At 42.4% G+C, this 23,101-nt stretch overlaps 1 protein-coding gene across 1 annotated transcript; it reads right to left on the bottom strand.

The window, feature by feature from the left end:
* Positions 1–105: 105 nt before the first annotated feature.
* Positions 106–19,332, bottom strand: chtf18 (CTF18, chromosome transmission fidelity factor 18 homolog). The gene is made up of 22 exons (XM_080029257.1): positions 19,168–19,332; positions 17,814–17,903; positions 17,570–17,720; positions 17,136–17,322; positions 16,872–16,964; positions 16,428–16,480; positions 15,815–15,953; positions 15,421–15,681; positions 15,215–15,312; positions 14,994–15,117; positions 14,753–14,892; positions 14,543–14,636; positions 14,275–14,373; positions 14,026–14,156; positions 12,352–12,466; positions 11,970–12,194; positions 11,689–11,838; positions 11,325–11,455; positions 2,859–3,003; positions 2,609–2,707; positions 1,988–2,060; positions 106–306 (listed from the first exon to the last, which is right to left on the bottom strand). Exons 1-22 carry the CDS (start codon positions 19,253–19,255, stop codon positions 185–187), a joined length of 2,808 nt encoding a protein of 935 aa, XP_079885383.1. The 5' UTR covers positions 19,256–19,332; the 3' UTR covers positions 106–184.
* Positions 19,333–23,101: the final 3,769 nt, after the last annotated feature.

The following is a 23,101-nucleotide window of genomic DNA, read 5'->3' as shown; positions in this document are numbered from 1 at the left end:
TGAATTTAAGAGCTGGAGTTTGGATTTATTCACATGCTCACAATAACATAATGTAAAAAGGACAAAAAAAAAAGTACATTTATGTGTGTGACAGTGTGTGTGTGTGTGTGTGTGTGTGTGTGTGTGTGTGTGTGTGTGTGTGTGTGTGTGTGTGTGTGTGTGTGTGTGTGTGTGTTTTGGGGGGTTACAGTAGCTCCCTGATGTAGACATTTCGTCTGACAGCGTTGGACATGCCCTCGTTAAAGCGGAACCACACGTCACTGTTGCCCACTGCTTTTCCCATAGAGACGACTGGAGACTTCTCACCTACAGAGAGGAAAAGAGCGTTATGATGGAATTTAATGCGATGCAGGGTTATTTAAAGGAGCAGAGAGCTGCTTCTGAATGCCTAGTGATTACAAGATTAGTCACTTATTCTCTTTAATTACATTGACTGAAAAGTGATTGAAAAACAAGTGAAAGTATTTGTTAATCTAAAAATGATGATTTTTCATAGATTAGATTAATCTGGTTCTCAATAATGTGACTTGTCTGTAACATGTCACAATCTCAGGTTTTTAAATGCTTGTTTTGTCTGAGCCCAAAGGTATATATATCTTGATTTTATACAATTGATTTTCAATATTGCAATGGATTAATTTCATCAACTAATTGATCCAGGCTTTAGTTTAATAAATGAAAGTGATCAAATAAATTACTTCTCCGAAGTGAGGATTTGCAGCTTAGTAATGTGATTAGAAAAGCTTAATACGCTTGGAGTTTATTTTAATTTTTTGTTCAGACCAATTGTTCATTACCGATTATTCAACTTACTGGAGCCCTACTTTCAATACAAACAATCCTTTCTGTATTCACATAGAGAGAGTGTTCTTGATACACATTTTTGTCACTTTGACCACAAAGGCCCTGTGTGCTGTAGTATGTAGAGAGAGACAGGCGTCCACTTATCCATGACTTTATCCAAGACTTAACTGGTGGTGGCAGCCTCACTGTTCACAGAAGATTGTCGCTTGTTAACTACAGATGTATTTGCATGTCCGGCACGGCTCTGGCATGGTCATGCAAGTGTGGTGTTAGTATTATGTGTACTGACGCATGTCAAAGCAATCAACCAGGTGATTAGTCACAGCTCTGCAGCTGCCTCTTCATTACCGTGTTGATCAATTTGGGGGATTGTGTTGCTTTAAAAAGGTAGATAGTGATTTTAATGAGTTCACTTTTAATTGCCACGACTACTAGGCGCTGAACTCACCTGTACTAGGCCTGTGTTACCAATGTAATTAAAATGTTCCAGTGTTTGACACATTCACAGAATGTTTAAAACCTTTTCTTCTTCCACATTGAGAGGAACATGTTCATGAGGTAATAAGAGACATACTATAAAAACAAAAGCAATAATTGTGTGTCTCTATGCTTTTCCAAGCTTGTGTGCCTTTTCAAAACTGCAAGCCAGAGTGGAAACATCATTTTGTTCAAGACTCTCGCTGTTTATGCAAATGTTCTATTTTTGGAGTGGAGCTGCGATGCATTAAAAAACAGCAGTTTCCGCTGAACACAGAAACCACTCTCTCCAAACTTTTTATCTGCAATGATCTTTGGAATTGAAAAACAAAATAGAGCAAAAGTAGTAATTCAAGCAGTATTAAATATGCCATTAACATTAAACAATGATGAACATTTTTAATTCTCCTGGCTGATATATAAGAAGCTGGCCGTAGATCAGGCATTTCACGTCTTTAATGTTGCTACTAGAAACATAATATAACAGACACTATGGTTAGCAGTGCTATTGGTTAGCAGTGTTATTGTCGGTCCAGATTTCCTGCCTGCAGTGTGCCACAGGGGCGTTAAATTAGAAGGGTTATGTAACACACAGCAGCAGTAATCACCTCTGGTGTGTGTTTGGACCTGATGTGCCTTGAGGCATTTTTCCCTCAACGGCCTGTGTGTGCGCAAAAGAGTGGTTACTACTGATGTCTCACGCTACCTTTGTCTGAGGAAGAAGAATGCAGTTTCTGAGGTTTGGGGGCGACAGTTCGACCGAAGAAATCCACCTCCGGCTGCAACACACACACACACACACACACACACACACACACACACACACACACACACACACACACACACACACACACACACACACACACACACACACACACACACACACACACACACACACACACACACACACACACACAGTGATGAGGAGAATCAAGTTCATAATATAAGGAAGTTTCTAAAACACTCTCCTCAATAACGAGGTCAATAACAATGAACATTCACATTAATACACGCACTCACACACACTCATTAGCCTAATTTCATAGTTTCTCCACGAGGGACCGTAACCCAGTGGCTTGTCATTATCCTCATTTCTGCCCTCTAGAGGCTATCTTTCTCTCTCTCTCTCTCTCTCTCTCTCTCTCTGTCACTCTGTTACTGAACTATTATAACACTCAGATGATCAGTGAACAGATGCTGGCTGCTCCTCTCTGGCTCCACCTACAGGCATCAACTAACAAGTCGATGCCTGTCCAATGTATAGGTCCATGTAATGTCCTCCTAAGTAATAAAAACAAGTATGTACGTGTGTGATTGTGCCTCTCACCCTGATCTCCACTGTGGTCTGTTTGACGATTGTCTCCAGCCTCTGCTGATGGTTCATGGTTGTTGTAGGACCAGCAGCACTCTTTTTTTCTCCCTTTTTCTGTATCATACAGACAGTATATTTTATAAACACATTAGATTATTAACACACGCACAGAAACACAGTGACCTGCTGGTTTACAGTGTAAAACATGCGTGTGTGTGTGTGTGTGTGTGTGTGTGTGTGTGTGCGTGCGTGCGTAAAGTCTCACCACTGCAGGGTTTCGTTGCAGCATGAGTTGCTCGGCCCTCCTCATCTTCTCCTGCTCCATCTCTCTGCTGATGGTTTGTTTGGCCTGATACGTCAGCTGACGGCGCGGAGGCAGGCCCGAGAACCTCACCACCTCCTCAACACGCCTGCAAAAAACACACACACACACACACACACACACACACACACACACACACACACACACACACACACACACACACACACACACACACACACACACACACACACACACACACACACACACACACACACACACACACACACACACACACACACACACACACACACACACACACACACACACACACACACACACACACACACACAGAGTAAATAACCAAACAAAGACAAATAAATTACACAGAGGTCAACCTTGAAAGATGACAGATAAAATAACAAAAAAAAGCTTCCAGTATGAGTGCCATAGTTTGTAATCTTAATTAAAAAAACTGAATCTGTCATTCTGACCCTAAAACCTTAATCCTCTTAGAGTTGATCTTCATTCTCTCTATACACACACACACACACACACACACACACACACACACACACACACACACACACACACACACACACACACACACACACACACAAACAAACAAGTGTGACAAGTAAACACTCTCACTACATGCCTTATGGACCTAAATATAACATAAATAAGATAATATGGCATTATGAGACATTTAAGTTATAACTGTAATGAAAGAGCTGCTGAGACAAACTCCTTTCTTAACATGGCAGATTGTTATACACAATATGTATACACATCACAATATACACTGTGAAAATCATATAATGTAGTTTATCCTTTGGAACTTTACAGTATCTGGTAAGTGTATCACGTAGGAGTATCCCAATAATTGTTTTTACTCCAAGTTACACATAATTCATAAACTTAGGTTAATTCAAGTTACATTTACTTACATCAGTATACTACAACTTTTACTGCAAACATTCATTAACGTTTTGTCAGAGAACTGAGGCTATTGAAAAACAGGCCAGAGATATAGTTTCACATGAAAGCAAGTGCTTATATGTTTTAAAATGTCTTCTGACTTCAAAAAGAGCCTAATGAAGTGAATTATCTTTGTCTGCGCACATATCTCTTTGCTCGAAGCTTACGTTAATAATTCTGCCACTGGTCTGACCAATCAACAACGGTGTCCAAAAGGAAGTAAAAAAAAAAAAAAAAGGAGCAGTCCAATGAAATGATCCTGTCGGGGGGAGGACTGGGGGGCTTATCCACTGTCTGCCATATTAAACGTTTAGGTCCCACACAGTGTTTATCCGTTAGCTATCAGAGAGAGGTGTTGTGGTGAGCGAGGGATGGCAGGTAGAGGAAGGTGTAGATGAGCAGAAGCAGCAGCAGAGCTAACAGTAGAGGAAGGCCCCAGTCGTTGGTGACCAGCACCCGGTCACAGCGAGCCTGTAGGAAGGAGCCTCCTCCCTGGGTAGGTGGCTGCTCTTCGCCCCTCCTAGCCGGCATTGGCCCAAATGAAAGGGCCAGTTATCTCATTCTACTAAAAACATGCTGTAGTGGGAAATATTGCATATGACATATCTCTGAACTCATATATTGAAATGCTTACTTAACCATTGTTTTATATAGACTTATAAGTGTAATTGGATATACTGCATGTTTGTTTGTGACTGAAACTGAGATGTAGATTGCCCAAACCACCACTCGGACAGCCACGCCTATGTTTAACTTATTCACAATTACTCCTATTGTCCTATGCCCAAACTCCTCCCATGGTTAAGTAGGTACATTAGAACTGTCTGCCTCTCTACCTGTCTCCCCTTTCGAACCATTGTTAGACGCCTCCCCCCCTGGGGGGCAAATGTTCCTTAAATACATGGCGTTTTAAGGAAGAAGTCGTCACTTCTTGTAACATACTTACGTGTGTTGGAACCGGTGACCTCTCCGCGGAGAATTCTTGCTATTCTTGATTGAAAATAAACCTGATGCTATACACTATATCACCGTTTGCTTGACTTTTCTCACCACAGTAATTGGCGAGCTAATTCCAGGAAGGAGAACACCGGCAGAGGGTCCACGGGACCGGACAACAGCAAGCCTTCCATTTCGGGACAGAGAGGACCTCTGTTGGCCGTCCCGTGGGGAAACTCTGTCATCTCCTCCGAATCGGTATGTGAGAATATGTTTTGTTTTAAAGCAACAACAATTGGGTTAAAGGATTACTTCTAAGGACATCTCTGTAGGAATTTTTACACTACAGTCGGAGCGAAACTCTCCCGTTTAAATTTACTTGGAAGTGAGCATGAACTTTAATTAACCATTAATGTAATAAAGCTAGAACGCCAAAGTGAACAGCCACGAGTTAGCTTCGGCCCGGGTGCTGTGTGACTGTTAATGCATCTGAATGGCCTTCCGCCAAGCACCGGACTGGAATTGACGAATTAGTCTTATTTGTTCAAGTTGAACTGAGCAGGTTGAGAGGAAGGTTTTAGGTAGTTTAGTAATTGGTAATGTTACTTGTTCGGTTGACGGACCGGGACAAGCAGCTGGACAGTGCTTTCATTTGTACTAATTTTCTTTTCTCCAGCAGGTTTTAACTCCTTTAAAACTTTTCCCTTCTTGTGAACATAGCATAAGGGCAGAGTTGGCCCTCTATTTTGGTTGTTTTGTTGACAGTGGAGAGTTCTGTGTTTTACAAAAAAAAAAAAAAAAAAAAAAAGAGAGAGAGAGAGAGATTTTAGTTTTCTTGGAAAGCCTGAATTATTAAACAGGTCCTTCTGGGAGATTAAACTAGAATTGTTAACCCTTTTACAGACCAAGATATTTGTGTTGGTGGGGCTTGTTTTCGATCAAATAGCAAGAATTTTGAAATTTCATAAGTGTTTTATTGTTTGTCTTTGTTTTTTTGTATTGTCTTGTTGTTCTTTCATTCTGTTTTGCTTTGTGATTAACTAGCCAGGGCGCCACAAGGGAAAGGTAAGAAAACTTGTGTTGTGCTCCTATTCCTGTGTTTTCCCTTACAATGGGGAAGATTTTTAGCAAACGGGCTGATTTAGTCAATCCAAATTCGCCTTGTATACAATATAGTGATTGTACTACCCTTTCCGACACAAACAATCTCGATTCCAACGCGCTCTACAGTACAGGGTTAACCGACTTGGCCCAGCTTTGCATTTCTGCTTCTCCGCCCAAAGTTGACTTGGTGAAAATCTCTCTATGTAAACAAACCGGTAACGAGACTACAGCCTCTTATCTTGCTCATCTGAGCTTCACCAGGCTATCCTCGCGATTGCGATGTCTCAGGGCACGCAGAACGAGAGTGGGCGGGAACAAAATGGCCGCTTCAGACAAAATAAGAACTACAATTCGAACAACTACAAATCTCGTAATAACAAAGTTGTCCGCGATACTTGTTTCCATTGTAAGAAATCCGGGCACTGGAAGCGCGATTGCCCCATCCGTGGTGGTGACAATTGACTAGCGAAGGCTCCACAGGACGCTTCGAACCATTTACTTTTAGCATTCAGGCCTGTGGCCTTAGGATATTGAGGCATCATATGTCTTTTAGCTACCATTTAATTCCCTGTTCAGATGGCCTTGCCATTAACTTTGTCTAAAGCTAGCTGCCTATCTGTTTTAAATTCCTTTTTGAGTTTGGAGTTGTCCTGTTGAAGGGAACATTGTGCAAAGTCATTTTCTGTGGCTGACCTAGCCACACGCAAAAACAGGAGCCGGCCTTCGGGGCTGGTTGACGTGTTTTCACTTGATTTTGCTAGTGTGTGATTTCTTTCAGAGGCTTTTCCTGTGGGCTCTTTTGGCTCCATGTTCATTTCCGCTGCTCTCTCCAGCAGAGGAGCAGCGTCAAACACTCTTCCAGTTGGTAAGCGACGATTCCCTAGGGCACTGTTGTGAATGTCTGCTCTTCTATCTAGCCTAGCTTATGGATATGCCTTAGTCACTTTTCGCCTTCAATTTCAGCTGCCCATGTCAGTATTGTTTTGGTTTACACATTTGCGAATGTAGGCTAACTTACCTTCTGCTTAGAGTATTTCTTTTGTTATTGTTATCATTTGTCTGCTGTGGCCCACTTCCAAGGTGTGAGTATCCTCCCTGTGTTTTGCTTAGTTCAACCATCTCATCATTTGCATCTTCCTTTTGTCTAATCCTCCGTCCTGACCATGGCCTTTTGTCTTGTGTTCACCATGTGTAAATTACTGGGATTGACTGTGTTTTCCCCCAATGTTTTCCTGACTTTGGGGACTTTTGCTAAACTTGCCTGATTTAATGCTGTTTTCTTCCCATCTCTAAAATAATTTGTTCTGTCTGTTTTTTCAGTCTCCCTTCAGCACGACAGGGACACTGCCACCTAAGTTGACTCTGTTAACAAATGCCTTTGTCTACACCTCCTGTGTTTACATGAATCCTCTGTAGCAAAAAGGGCTACTCTCATTTTTGCAGTCATGGCTGGACTAGCCTGTCTCCATGTACTTGTCACTTTTGCCTTGTTTCTAGCATTAATCTTGTTTACTACATGCCTCCTTTTAGAAAGAGGACTAGCCCATCTGTTTTTAGAAAATACTTGTCCTGGTTCAAGCCAAACTCCCTCATTTACATCTCTTTAAACCACAGATAAACATGCACAGCCACTCTTAAAGAAGCTGTATTGTTTTCTTGATTGCTAATTTCTTTTAGATTCCCCTTTTGTAGGCCCAGCCAACATGCCCATTTTACTTCTCAATAGCACAGAAACCCATGTTTTTACATTTATGTAAGTATCTCCCCCTTGTTTCACTATGGCCTTGCACCACTGTCGCTGTGACAATCACTTTTGCTGATAGCCCACTCACCGTTTTGATCGGCCATCAATGCCTTTGAAACATGCAATGCTAAACAGTTTTCACCTTTCAGACATTTATTTTCCGTTATAAATGAAACGTTTTTGGCTGCTTGCACTAACTTTTCCTCCTGCAGGTTTGCTATTCCATTCTTTCTCCTTTGAACCCTCGTGTTCATGCAACTTGGCAATTTGTTAGGCTCTACATTTAGGTTGGTTTAGCCTGTTTGACTGTGGGCTGTTTTATCTTTGCAACACAGAGTAGGAGAGATGGTGTATAGTGCTCTGTGGTTCTGTCCCAGAGCAAGCGATAGAGATTGCCCTTGCCCACTGATAGCCCACTTACTGTATAGCCAATTCCCTCATAGTTTTTACTTTGTGTGCTTCACAGCACATGTGAGACAGTGAGAGGGTTGTTGTTGTTATAGTTTTGGTTGAGTTTGAGGGGTGTTTTATGTGTGAGGGTACAGAGTTCTGATCTCTGGCTTTGCCAAAAATCAGTCAGTTGGCTTGTTTTTTTCTTTCCTTTTCTCTCTCTGTGTTTTGTGTGGAATCTCTGGCGTCTGTCTGACCATTAGCCAAATTGGTCACCTTGCTGCCGGCATTTTTGAATGCTTGATTTTTGTATGTTTGTGTTTTTGTTGTTGTTTGGATTAACTCTGTACACTTGGGTGTGTATTTCAGTTTTCCTGTTGCGCGCAGCGATCGTTTAAGCTTTGCTTAAACTTGTTCCAGCATTTTCTTTATGCTTGACTTTTGTTGTTGTTTGGATTAACTCTGTACACTTGGGTGTGCATTTCAGTTGATTTATTGCGTGCAGCGATCGTTTAAGTTTTACTTAAACTTGTTTCTTGTTTTGCTACTAACTTCATCTTTGCTTCCCGACTCTTGTAGGTGCTGATTATTTCCCTGGAAATATGCTCATCTCATGCTATTCCCATACCTGTTTTCTTTTATGTTTCTTTGTACTGTTTCTCGCATTCTGTGGTTTTCCTAAAACCTAACACAACTCATTTTAACACAACTAACTTTGCAATTTGTTTTGTTTTATTTGCTGCACATTATCAACACTTTGCTGCAAACTTGTTGATGTTTCACCACAGTTTACATTGTGGGCTTTGCAGGTCTTTTTGGTAAGTAGTATGGTTACGTTTTGCTTGATGACTGCATCCAAAAGGTAAGATCACTTTGTTTATTTGACAAGTCAACATTGTTGTTATTTATGGCTTTGACTTTCTGCTATAAGTGTTATCTTCTTTCCCTTTTAAGCTGATTTAGTGGGCTTTTCTCAATTTGCCATGTTGATACCTCATGTCGCTGTCTCTTTGATTATATTTGAACAATATCCTTCTCTCCTCTATGCGTCACAGTGTATGCAGCAGTGTTTCCCCCTGTCCTGACTTGAAAGGCGCCTCCGCTGTCCCTTCCAGACCTGGAGCTTTGGTGGATGTCTCTGCTTCACGGCATCTGGCCTCAGCGCAAGGCCAAGTTGGCTTCACGGTGATTTCTGCATCCAACACACACATTAGTGACAACCCTTTGATGCTAGCACGCCTGCTGTCAACTGTCCCTGTCACGGTCACTCCCCTGTCTTCTCTTTCTGCTCTCCACAGACTGGTGAAGGATGCACTACCACGACCAGCCACCACCCGAGGATCGGTTTGTGGTCTAGGCTCCCAGACGAAGGTTCTGACTTGGCAAGCGATGGACGGGACCCTTTCAACTCCTCCTCTCCTCCATGACGGCCGTGAAGGTTGCAGAACGGACCACCTGGATCCATGCCAGTCACAGCGAACGGATCGAGAGGCACCTACAGGACTACAGCCCACCAGCCTGGACCAGACGACATCAGCGGGAAAAACCAGCCACGACGAAGAAGAGGACGGCCAAACCACCTCGCTCCATGGAGAGCCAGACGACGCCATACCTCACTTTGGGCATTAATCTTGATGTGCCTGGCCTGCCCCCCCCCCCCCCCCCCCCCCCCCCCCCCATCCAGATGTGAAACACAGCTTTCCTATTGTCTGTCTACCGGACCCTCATCTCCGTCCAGAGTGCACAGTGTGCGCCCTCCATGCTTTCAGACCTGATGGAAATGTCTACCCCCCCCCCTCCCCGCTCCACAACCCCCCCCCCCCCTCCCTACCAACAACCCCAACCCCTCCCACTCCTCCGACTACGCAGCCACCACCCTGATGACTGGATTTGCCATCAGCTCCCCACATCCTCCACAGCTCCCCTATTCCCTACACCCTGGCAGATGACCTTAAGCGAAGGTTTGTCCTTATTTGGATGGCGATGAACTTGATTTTTGCCTCCAGTGGTGGCTTTTGCTGCTTGTCCGTGCCTTTTCTGCTACCCTTGGGGCTTTTTGAACTTTACAGGCATTCTAGGACTATTTTGCCTTATCGTCTTTTGGTTTCTGCTTTCTTTGTATCTTTGGCCTTAAACTTTTGTTTTGTTTCTTTTACACAGAAATTTGGTTTAATGTTTTCCTCAAACAACGCCTATCGAGGTTTTTTCCCATTGATCAAATTTCTCATTTTGTGTGTCCTGGGTTTATATTTTTTCCTTACGAGGTTTTTATTATTCCCTGTTATTCCTTTTGCCTTACCTTTTGACTGTTTTGGGGTTTAAATGTTTTCTCCCCTAGTGTATATTTTGCCTTACTGTGGTTTGCTATCTTTTATGTTATCATAATATGATAAAAAGAGTGGAGTGTAGTGGGAAATATTGCATATGACATATCTCTGAACTCATATATTGAAATGCTTACTTAACCATTGTTTTATATAGACTTATAAGTGTAATTGGATATACTGCATGTTTGTTTGTGACTGAAACTGAGATGTAGATTGCCCAAACCACCACTCGGACAGCCACGCCTATGTTTAACTTATTCACAATTACTCCTATTGTCCTATGCCCAAACTCCTCCCATGGTTAAGTAGGTACATTAGAACTGTCTGCCTCTCTACCTGTCTCCCCTTTCGAACCATTGTTAGACGCCTCCCCCCCTGGGGGGCAAATGTTCCTTAAATACATGGCGTTTTAAGGAAGAAGTCGTCACTTCTTGTAACATACTTACGTGTGTTGGAACCGGTGACCTCTCCGCGGAGAATTCTTGCTATTCTTGATTGAAAATAAACCTGATGCTATACACTATATCACCGTTTGCTTGACTTTTCTCACCACAATGCTCTCTCTGCTGTCCCCACAAAACATCAAGGTCCCAGTTGAACAAAACATCTCCAAAGTCTCCTTCCAGTCCGTGTCTGTCGTTTACTGCATTCTCTTAAACTTCCTTCCTCCTCCGATTTCACTGCTCCACTAACTCAAACCTCATTGACTCATCCTTTCATCCGCTTGTCCATCTACCCATGCCACCCCCGATGACTCTTGTTGCTCCCAACCCACTACCATCTCTCACACACACACATGACACACTAGGTGATAAGGGGATTAATCCCTAAGCCACACACAGATCAACATTATGGACAAGAGCAGTGACCTTCAACACCCCCAGAGAACACACACCGGCTCCGCATGTGTCCACAGGTGTGTGTGTGTGTGTGTGTGTGTGTGTGTGTGTGTGTGTGTGTGTGTGTGTGTGTGTGTGTGTGTGTACTCACGGCTCCAGTATGTATGTATACTGTCCCTCTGGTGTGCGGTCCTGTCTGTAAGAGAGGTTGTATGCCAGCATGGTGCTGATCAGCTCACACATCTGCTCCTTCTCCCTGGTGCTGAACAGCTGCGGATTCACCTGGAAGAAAGACACAGGGTTTGAGATGACTGGCTGCCCACATAAATATGGCCTGATTTCACTGAAAAATCATATAACAAATAACTTCTATAAGTTGGTCAATATATAAACATGGAATTGCAGTTCCTAAATGTTCGCACAGAAACAAACAGACAAACGGACACAGTTCCTCATCAACACCAGTGAGAAAACACACACACACACACACAAAACTGTTTTATGCTTTAACCTACAGGCCGTAGTTTGGGACAGATGATGTCGAGGAGCAGTGTGAGAATATCAAGGGTCAGGCAGAGCTGGCTGATCCTGGTTCTGATGCATGCTGGGATGTCAGCCAACATGGTGGACAAAGCGTTTCTGCTGCAGAGGAGACGGGAGGCAGCCTGGAGAGGATTCATATCTCATTTATCATCATTATCAAACATCCCATGTATGTGCTTGTTCTTAGTTTTTTATTGATTGGTCCATGGTATAGCTCCAGACTGGTGCACACAGTGTGTATCAGTAGGCCTACCTCCTGTTGGCTGTGGGGATAGCTGATGCGGGGCACGTGCGTGTGGGCAAACAGGAAGTGGAATGTGACGGACAGGAAGGGCAGGTATCTCATCAGGGAGAAGTTCTGCCCGTGCAGAATCACTTGGTTCAACCTGTCTGAGAACGACAGCCAATCCAGAGCCTCACACACACTGTCCATGTTGGGGTCCCTCACACGCATGGACAGGTAATTGTCAAACAGACCCTGAGGAGAAGATAACAGATGTTCCACCTGATTTCATACCTAAGTCTCATTTAGTCACTTCAGAAGATTCTAATTCTTTTGATGCTATTAAAACATGGGTCAGTGTTTTTTCTACACCGTTCTGTAAGTTAAATATGAGGAAGGTGTGTTCATTTACCTGAGAAACCTTCTCATACTCTCCACTAGAATAAGCCAAGTGCAGAATGTGCTGAAACCTCTGAGCTCCACCTCCTGAACCCGGTGCCTCCTCAAAGCCCTCACCAATACGTTTACTGAAAGGAAAAAATAGGAATGTTTTAGTCAAAATCCATTCATTTGAAAAAAAAACATTTGATTTCTGACGTAACTGCAGCTGTCTGGAAAAATATATTGAAGATACCATACTTTTAGCCTGGAAATCCAGACCCTGATATCTTGAACGATCATGATCAATAGTCATTTCCAACTCAAGGGGTGGCTCCTACTCGTGCATTTCAAATGCCACTGCACGCAGTTGGATAGCACTACAACCAATCAGAGCGATGCACAAGGTGACGTATTAAGCCCCGTTCGTTTAGCGAACAGCAGTTAAATTAAACTTTTGCCGTGGTCGGTCGGCAAAACAGAACATTCCACTTACTTGCTAATGAAATATTTGAGTGCCGTCTTCCAAATTGTAAAGGGTCGAGGCCAAAGCAGTCTCAAACTCACACAACATACCCGCAGCCATCTTTGATGTTTACTATCACGGCTTCGACGTCGCATGCACGTCACTGTCGTCATCCGGTTACGTCCGCCCCAGAGCCCCATACAAAGGGCTCTGGCGCGCCCATATTAGATAGAACCAATTGAAACGTGAGTCAGGATTTCTGGACTTTCTGAAAAAGCTTCAATGGAGAGTGTCCAGACCAGGGGTGTCCAATCTACTGCCCGCGGGCCCGCTTTTTATTGGCCCGCGGCCGATTTTAAAAATATAATGTAATATGGCCCTTTGAATTTTTTATTTTTTTTTGCATTTCTTAGTTAACCCACTAGTACAGGGGTGTCAAAACTGATTGATTGGCCCGTGGCACATTTTAAAAATATAATATAATATGGCCCTTTTAATTTTTAAATAATTTAAATGCACTCATTATATTACAGAGAAATATGTCCCATAAAAGAAAAAGAGCACCAAGCCCATCCCAGAGGACCCTGCATAATATTTTATTTCAAATTAATATTATTATGGAAAATCCATGTGTCCTTCTCCAATAGCTTCTAATTCTAAATGTGTTATTTTTGCAAAGTGGCCCGGCCCTTTGTAGATTTTTCTGTATGTGGCCCTCAGTGAAAAAAGTTTGGACACCCCTGGTCCAGACCTAGCCTGGTGCTACCAGACCATCGTACTTCATTTCATTTGTACAGAAGGTCTGGCAGTGCTGTAATTGGCAAACGTTCACTCATGGAGGCGGGTGTCTGTTAAAGTTTAAAACTATTGGATCTGCCCAGGGCCACTCTGGATTAGCCAACCAATCGCATAACGTTTGGTCGTCACGTGTGTCATGAGCCGGCTTCTGGCAACTGAAACTGGAGCGCGACTTCGACGTCATCGTTCTCAGCCACTCGCTCTGTTCGCTGATTGGACCGGCTGTCGAATCTCCGGCAAAACTGGGAAATGGGCTGTACACCCAGACTGACTACTGAAGGGAAAATAAAATTTGGCCGGAAGTAGGCGGGCAGGCGGAGCCAGGCTAGTCCAGACCAACAGGCGCAGCAAATTTTATTTGCCAGCGCCTAGTGGCAGGTCTGGGAATGCCAGGCTACCATACTTTTACAATTTCATGAAAGAAAAAAAAAAGAAAAAATTTACCGTTTTGTGCGATGTAACTGGAAGATCTCCTGCCACAGGTGAAACAAGCCTTTGTGCTGGTCCTTCTGCCCTATGGAGATGCCCTGGAGGGTCTTTGTGTTCACCTGCTTGTGGCCGCGACCGTGGAGGAACTGTTCAGGGCAAGATATAATCATATCAATCTATTAATATAATATAATATGATCTATATATATCTTAATAATAACTACCCATGCAGCTGCCAGACTTTATCACGGTACTTCCACCAACCTGTAGTGTGTTGATGCAAGATCTGATGTCGTTGTCCGTCTTCTCGCAGAGTGACAGCAGAGTGCCAGTGTCTGCCTTCATGCCCTGCCGCAGAGAGATCTGCAACACAAACTCATCGTAAAGCTAGGTTGTTGGTGTGTCTGCAAATGACTGTTTACTCCAGAGTGCGATTGTATGTATTTGTTTATGTGCGTGTGCGTGTGCGTGTGTGTGTGTGTGTGTGTGTGTGTGTGTGTGTCTGTTTCTCTGTGTCTCTGTGTTTTCTGACCTCTGCCAGTCTCTGTGCGAGGCGGGAAGGCTGAGTCTGGGGGAAAGTCAGGAGAAAGGCCTGCTGTCTGAGAGGTCTCAGAGCTGGAACATATCTAAAAAGGAAATCAACGTTATATCAGAAGAGACATTAATTGACATACTGTATTTAGCGATTGCCATTACTGTACTGGAATATAAAAAGACATTTATAATACAATGTCCCTCTTACAGGTCGTTGCAGATGCAGATGATCGGTCGAAGCAGAATGGACTCCTTCTTCTTTTTCTTCTTTGTAGCAGTGTCTGCACCTGGCTCCCCACCGTGTCCATCTTTCCTGTTCAGAGCCGCTAACAGGATGTTGATAGCAGCCTGTCGAACACCATAGAAAAAAAAACATTTACAATAAGGTTTGAAGGAGTGAATTAACACTAGAATCATGGTATCTTTTTGTGTGTGTGTCCAGGACATACAGTAGGTGCTCCATCGATCTCATCAATAATGAGGCAGTTGGGCCTCTCGTCGACACCTAAAACCGACTTCATCTGTGTAGCCGTGTCGATACGTTTCTGGAACACCTCTGCACTGCGATCGTCACTACAAAGGCATCGACAGCACCACGGAGGCGGGATTATTGGAAACCAAATTTTTACAATTTAGTGCCATTATTGTTAATGGATCAGTTTTAATTTACCTTGCATTCATCTCCACCACATTGTACCCAGCATGCTTTGCAATGATATGAGCCAGGGTGGTCTTCCCCAAACCGGGAGGACCGGACAACATCGCCACCTAGAGAAAAAAAAAACACAATAAATCATATAAATAGTATAACTAAAAGTGAATTCATCATAAAATGTACTGACATGAGTATTCTTCAGCAGGTAGTGATTCCTTTACTTTGAACTTGGGTCGTTTGTACTGGTCCAGCTCTGCCTCCAGGAGCTCCTCTGTCACTTCGATCTTGCTCTTGAAGCTCTTGAAGTTTGGGTTGGGATTGTTGGCTTGATTGGGATTGAATGAGTTCTGTTTGAATGAGTTGTGCTGGTTGTGGTTGTTGTGAGCCTGCCTGTCAGGCCGGGCGGCGCGGACCTTCCTCTCTCTCCCGAACACAACGGTGTCCCAGAGCTTCAACCACTTGAGCAGACAGCGGTTGGTAAACTGCGACACACACACACACACACACACACACAGCTGGCATCAGTGTAGGATACTTGGACTCATTCACCTGGGAGTATGTGTGTCCGCAGATATGAGGCATAAAGTCATAGAGAAACAGTAAAACATCACATACATCATCACTGAGGAGCTCTGTGTAGTGTCGGGGAGAGAACCTGTCCACCCACAGTCTAGACCTTCGGCCCTCTGTGTCTTCAGGGTCGTTCTCTTCATCTTCTCTGCTCTGAGGCTCATCAAACGGGTCGTTTACACCACTGGGAGTGACACAAATTCAAACATAAAATGTAAAACTATGCACTCTAATCAGATTTGTGTGTGTGTGTGTGTGTGTGTGTGTGTGTGTGTGTGTGTGTGTGTGTGTGTGTGTGTGTGTGTGTGTGTGTGTGTGTGTGTGTGTGTGTGTGTGTGTGTGTGTGTGTGTGTGTGTGTGTGTGTGTGTGTGTGTGTGTGTGTGTGTGTGTGTGTGTGTGTGTGTGTGTGTGTGTGTGTGTGTGTGTGTGTGTGTGTGTGTGTGTGTGTGTGTGTGTGTGTGTGTGTGTGTGTGTGTGTGTGTGTGTGTGTGTGTGTGTGTGTGTGTGTGTGTGTGTGTGTGTGTGTGTGTGTGTGTGTGTGTGTGTGTGTGTGTGTGTGTGTGTGTGTGTGTGTGAGTCAGTCAGTCAGTCAGTCAGTCAGTCAGTCAGTCAGTCAGACAGACAGACAGACAGACAGACAGACAGGTGATGAGTTACCTGGTGAGCAGCTCTGTGAGATGCTGAGATTCTTCCATCACCAGCTGGTGACGCTGCAGGATTTTGAAAAGAGAGAGAGAAGAAATGTAACAATATTTGAAGCAGACACAATTCATGAATGCATTCCACGTTTTTGGGTGCAATGAAAAAACTAAATATTTTTATGACAAATGCAGGACATCTGAAACCATCCTACAGGTACATCGACAAATGAAATGAATCGCCGAATGTATTTTATTGCAATGCTTATGTTCGTAAATTCAATCATTTTTTTTTCACAATTTTACTGTACATTATAATAACATTAAATCATACATTTTTGAATATGTGATGAATATCTGAATACAAATAGTTAAAAGAATAAATTGCCATCACAGTGATAACTGAGAAAATACAAAGTGTGGTTATGGTGCAGGCATCTTGGCAGATTATACACAAACTCACCTTATCTGCCTCTTGTTCCCTCAAGACACTTATTGGCACTGACAGCAGCCCCAGTGCACCATGGGAGTCTGGTACTATTCTGGACTCCACTAGCTAGAGAAACACACACACACACACACAGGTTAATGTAGAGAAAAACAGAAACATAAAATACAAAAGGCACCAGATGTAAGCATGCAGATGATGAATCAGGGTTCAGGGTGAGAGGAAAATGTTTATAAAACATTTAACAATCTCAGATGAAGGACTGCTGAGGATCTGAACCTTTGTCTCCTCTTCTTTCTGTCGGAGGTAGACTCGACTCCCTGATGAGTCCGTCACAGTGACGTACTCTCCGTCTAATGGAGGCCGCCTCAGCACATGCAGCGAGGGCAGAGCCGCTATGGCAGGGCGCTTGGGCGTCTCCGGAATCGAATCAAAGCCACTGATGTCCAACACGGCCGGGGTAGACCTGCAAACAAAAAAATACAAACAGGTTGACAAGTCTGTCGCTGCTGACATTTTTTCAGCAGGCACACCCTATGGACAGGACGTGGATGGTGAGTAGATATTCGCTGATTTGGACAAAAAAGTGTTTTGGATTACAATGACTGATAATGTCTGTGTGTGTGTGTGTGTGTGTGTGTGTGCAGACAAAATAAAATGTTTTAAGCATGATACGTAGAAATATACAAGTCACAAAACTTCTCTCCCCTAACCTGAAGGTGCGCGGCGTTTCAAACTCCTGCTCCGGTGAGGACGGCGGTGTGATGTCATCAGCCTGTGACGGGGCTCTGCTCTCTTGAGTCTGCTGAGAGTTGAAGAGACGCTTGGCCACTTCCTGCTTCTTCAGCCGCTTTGCCTTTGGCGCTGTGAGGACAAAGTCAGATTTAGGTTACAAAACTAACAACAACACACATGACAAATAAAGCCCAATGAATTGAACTCTCAGGGCGGACTCACTGATTGGCTGATCGTCCATCAGGTGCTCTATGTCAGAAATGTCATCTCCAGGACCCTGCGTCTGACGTTTCTCCGGTTTGGAGGATTCCTCTAAAGGCATTGAAGAAAAGACAAGCACATACAATTAATGCTAAAGTTACTAGTGTGTGTGTGTGTGTGTGTGTGTGTGTGTGTGTCTGATTGTGCGTAAATTCATTTGATTTGATTTTTCCAACCTTAACGGTACTTTTTGAAACTTTGGGTGTGTCAGAGATGTGAACATTTTCTAAGGTATTATCTCATATCTTAATAAACAAACTTTCCTCGCAGGAAAATGGGCTGCTTGGGACACTGTTTGAAGTTAGAAAGCTTCCTGAAAAGTAACTGTTTCACTGTTGTTAAAGGCCTACTTCACCGGTTTGAATATGAAGGTGTATTGAATTCTGAGATCCTATGTAGTATAAATGTGCAAAAAAAATTGAAATTGGTTCATCCTAGCCTGAGAAAAGGCAGAAAGAGTGTTTTTTTTTAACCCTATATTAATCTTACTGTGACATCACAGTAAGATAAATATAGGGTTAAAAAAAACCTTACTTTGTAAATATTACTGTGATTTCTCCTACTGTGACATCACAGTAATATTTACAAAGTAATTTTTTTTTTAACCCTATATTTATCTTACTGTGATGTCACAGTAAGATTAATATAGGGTTAAAAAAAAAACTCTTTCTGCCTTTTCTCAGGCTAGGATGAACCAATTTAAAAAAAAATTGCACATTTATACTACATAGGATCTCAGAATTCAATACACTTTCATATTCAAACCGGTGAAGTAGGCCTTTAACAGCAGCAGGGCTCACAGATTTGTCTACAGATGTATTCCAGTCTTCGTTTGATTCCAGGTGTCTCAAGATAATTTTGTATCGATTAATGATTGTAGAATTATTCAATGCTAAAAATTACATGAAGAGAAAAAACATATTTTGTAAACTAATTGCACGCTCTGAATATGTAAACAAATCCCCCTCCCCTGAAACTGCATAGTGCACCTTTAAAGCTACTTCTAGGGGAAATTACCTAGTTAATAACTGGATGTTAAGGGGTTAATCGTAACATTTCACGTGCATGCCTTATAATGCACAATTATGCACACAACAAAAGTGAGTGCCAAGTTAGATTTGTCCATATCTAGCCTATTTCTAAAATAGACTAAAGTATCCTGACATAGATAATGGATATAAACTAAACTAACTATCTAGTATCACTATCTACAGCTGCTCAAACAGAGACAATGTTTGTACTTCATGTTTATGATGAAGTTTGCATTCACAGGTGAATAGTTAACATAAAAAGTAACCAATTGTCGGCTCCTCACCCTCCATCTGAGCCATCGCTTCCAGCTCGTCGGCGAACTGGTCGTCGAAGTCGTCCTGCACCTCGAACATTTCGTCATATTCATCCATATCGGCTCCAACAGGTACAGAATACAAGCAGAGACTCGTTAATGTGTTTAGTGTGAACACAAACACACTAAGAAGGCTTCTTCTTCATAAATACACCCAGCGCTACTTCTGCTGCCACTTTGACAGAGCGGATTTCCCGGCAATTTTTTTCTGTTGTTGTTGGAAAGTATTACATCCGGGTGAAGCGAGTCCTCCGTCCTCTGATTGGTCAATCACACTTTACTCCTCCATCTCCCACGATGCACCGCAGAGAAGGGAAAATTATGATGAAAGTCCACAATAGCCTGTAGTAATAAATAGAAACATAGGCTGTACAGTATACGTGACTTGTAGCGTGTACAACACAAGGGATGAAAGCGTAGATGTTCTTGAGTCGATCAAGAATCGGTCTTTCAATTGATTTTTTATCTTCTTTTTTTTTGCAACTGTATTGACTGCCAAGTTAGGCCTACGTTTCTCTTGAAGAGATCAATCTATCTTAGTATATTATTATTTATTTTAATAATAATGTTTTTTGAAGTTGGACCACTAACACGTAGGCCTAATTAATTAGCCTACAGTAGGCTAATGACTCCACAGCCTTGTGTTGTTTCAGTTCAATATCCAAGCTGTTTTAATTTAATATGCTCCATACTGTGAAGAAAGTGTTATTTTAACCAAATAGAAATATAATTAGGTGCTGTTTACTGGCTATGGAGATGTCTCCATTCATGACTTTATCATCATACCATAGATCGTATAAAAGCATCATACACTCAGTCTCACTGCTGCTCAGACTAAAGAACTAAAGTTTACAACAACAACAAAAACTGTATGGAAATAAATAACTATGCTCAATAATATACATCTTAAAATTGCAACATATTAAATTAATTTAAGGATAAAGTGCGCTTGCAAAGTACACTGGTACCTCTCAAGTCAATGCAGAGGGGGAATAATACAGAAATAGGTGTTGGAAAATGTGGGTCTTTTGTGTGTTGTGATCTTCAACATCTCTAATTCTATTCATTCATTCTTATACTTTCACACAGAAGAGAAAGAGAACATCACAGTGAAGCATCAAGCATCAGCTCGTCTTCGTCACTTCTATCTGTCAAGTGCTCGAATAAGCAATTTCTAAAATGTTGCTACAGTATTACAATCGAAATGAGTAACGTCATATATTCTCAACTTAAAACCTTATATTTATTCAAAGTCATTTTTATTAATATTCTCCTGACTTTTTCTTTTATTGTCTACGAAACCTTTGCTCATGTTAACCTTTTCACGTTTCAAGTGCATGTGTGTGTGTGTGTGTGTGTGTGTGTGAGACTAATGATGATGGGTGTGACGTCCGGGTGTCGCCACCATCTGCTCCTTATAGCGGACAAACACTGACCACCAGTTTGTGTGTGACACAGAGTTAATTTCACATCAGGGAGCACGAAAGCAAACTCACTCCACTTTCCCCGTCTTCCTCTCAGAACTTCTCGTCCTCTTGGCCACTGACAAATGACCACGGTTTAAGATAAATAAATAAACAGCAAGGTGAAGGTGTGTTTCAATACAAGTCACATGTAACTATTACTATTTTTTCAGTTATTGAGCCTTCATCAGTCTGAGGATGAAGATACAGAAATGTTACCTTTTTACTATATTTAATCAAATAAATTAAAATGTTTGGGAAAGTTTGGTGGTTAATATTACTTAAATGGTAATATGTGTTTACGTCTTGTAAACATTTTAAATCAATAACTGTAACAGTAAATTTGGTACACAATTAACTATTGCGAAGATATTAGAGAAATTGGTTCATACCATCCCTTTTCAGGACAGCTGAAAATATGGCTTATCAGTAATCAATTATGTGTACATTAGGACTGCAATTGCTTCTCCTGCCGACTTCTTAGTAACTGTCGTGTTCTGCTTGCTTGTCTCTTGTGTGGCTCACTTACATCTTAAATGTTCATTATTAGTGTGCAATGTCCCTGAACTAAACCAATAAATAAACAAATAAAAAATAAAGTATGATGATATGTTTTTTTTGCCTATAGTATGTATGGTGGTTTTTAATGGATTTACAATATAGAAATCTTATACTTTATATATGAGTGAAATGTCCCTTAAAAGTTTTATACAAAGCTCTCCATCTGTGGATCTGAAATGTGTATCTAGTTATTTCCTGCCTGTGAATAACTGAGGCCATGTGTATGTTTATGTTGGGTGGCAAAAGCCTCTAAGGAAGAAGACACTTTGTCATGTGAAGAGACAACGACTACATCTGGAAGTAGTTGACATGAAGCGACATAAAAGAAGGTTCAATGTAAGAGACACCTTGGTATGTGGGGGGTCAACCTTGACCACATATGATGGTTGAACTGGCCGGAGACACAGCATGCTCTTATGTGAAGGACCATAAATCACTAGGATGCTCATGGAATCTGGTAGGTTTAAGGAAACATTATCTGGGGTACTGTCATAGAGTGACTAGATTATATAACCAATAGGCCAGAATGTCCTGGAAGAATATATTCTCCTTGTATCCTGTGTGTGCTTGTATTTTCTGTCTATATTAAACCGTAGAGACAAACTCGTTGGTTCCTTTCTTGAATCGCGGTCACACAAGAAATTCACTTTTACACCATCTGAATAGCTGGTGCTTACTTACTACTATACTTTCAAAGTGTTTCTCGAATTTAAATGTCACACACAATTACTCAGTGGGGCTGTTAAGCTCATCCACAGTGTTGGGTCTGGTGTCTCTCAACTTCCTCTTCACAATATCCCACAGATTCTCTATGGGGTTCAGGTCAGGAGAGTTGGCAGGCCAATTGAGCACAGTAATACCATGGTCAGTAAACCATTTACCAGTGGTTTTGGCACTGTGAGCAGGTGCCAGGTCTTGTTGAAAAATGAAATCTTCATCTCCATAAAGCTTTTCAGCAGATGGAAGCATGAAGTGCTGAACTCTCCTGATAGTTAGCTGCATTGACCCTGCCTTTGATAAAACACAGTGGACCAACACGAGCAGCTGACATGGCACCCCAGACCATCACTGACTGTGGGTACTTGACACTGGACTTCAGGCATTTTGGCATTTCCTTCTCCCCAGTCTTCCTCCAGACTCTGGCACCTTGATTTCCGAATGACATGCAAAATTTGCTTTCATCCGAAAAAAGTACTTTGGACCACTGAGCAACAGTCCAGTGCTGCTTCTCTGTAGCCCAGGTCAGGCGCTTCTGCCGCTGTTTCTGGTTCAAAAGTGGCTTGACCTGGGGAATGCGGCACCTGTTGCCCATTTCCTGCACACGCCTGTGCACGGTGGCTCTGGATGTTTCTACTCCAGACTCAGTCCACTGCTTCCGCAGGTCCCCCAAGGTCTGGAATCGGCCCTTCTCCACAATCCTCCTCAGGGTCCGGTCACCTCTTCTGGTTGTGCAGCATTTTCTGCCACACTTTTTCCTTCCCACAGACTTCCCACTGAGGTGCCTTGATACAGCACTCTGGGAACAGCCTATTCGCTCAGAAATGTCTTTCTGTGTCTTACCCTCTTGCTTGAGGGTGTCAATGATGGCCTTCTGGACAGCAGTCAGGTCGGCAGTCTTACCCATGATTGCGGTTTTGAGTAATGAACCAGGCTGGGAGTTTTTAAAAGCCTCAGGAATCTTTTGCAGGTGTTTAGAGTTAATTAGTTGATTCAGATGATTAGGTTAAGAGCTCGTTTAGAGTAAAATATATGAAAGTTCAATTATTATCATTACATTATGGAAAATAATCAACTTTATCACAATATGCTAATTATATGAGAAGGACCTGTATACTTGTAGTTTCCTTCATGAAAGTTATATTTAATGAATTAAACTATAA

Source organism: Ammodytes marinus, assembly GCF_949987685.1.
Source record: "Ammodytes marinus genome assembly, chromosome: 6".
Taxonomy (NCBI): domain Eukaryota; kingdom Metazoa; phylum Chordata; class Actinopteri; order Uranoscopiformes; family Ammodytidae; genus Ammodytes; species Ammodytes marinus.
The sequence above is the reverse complement of the archived record's forward strand: the minus strand, read 5'-3'. Positions and strand labels throughout refer to the sequence as shown.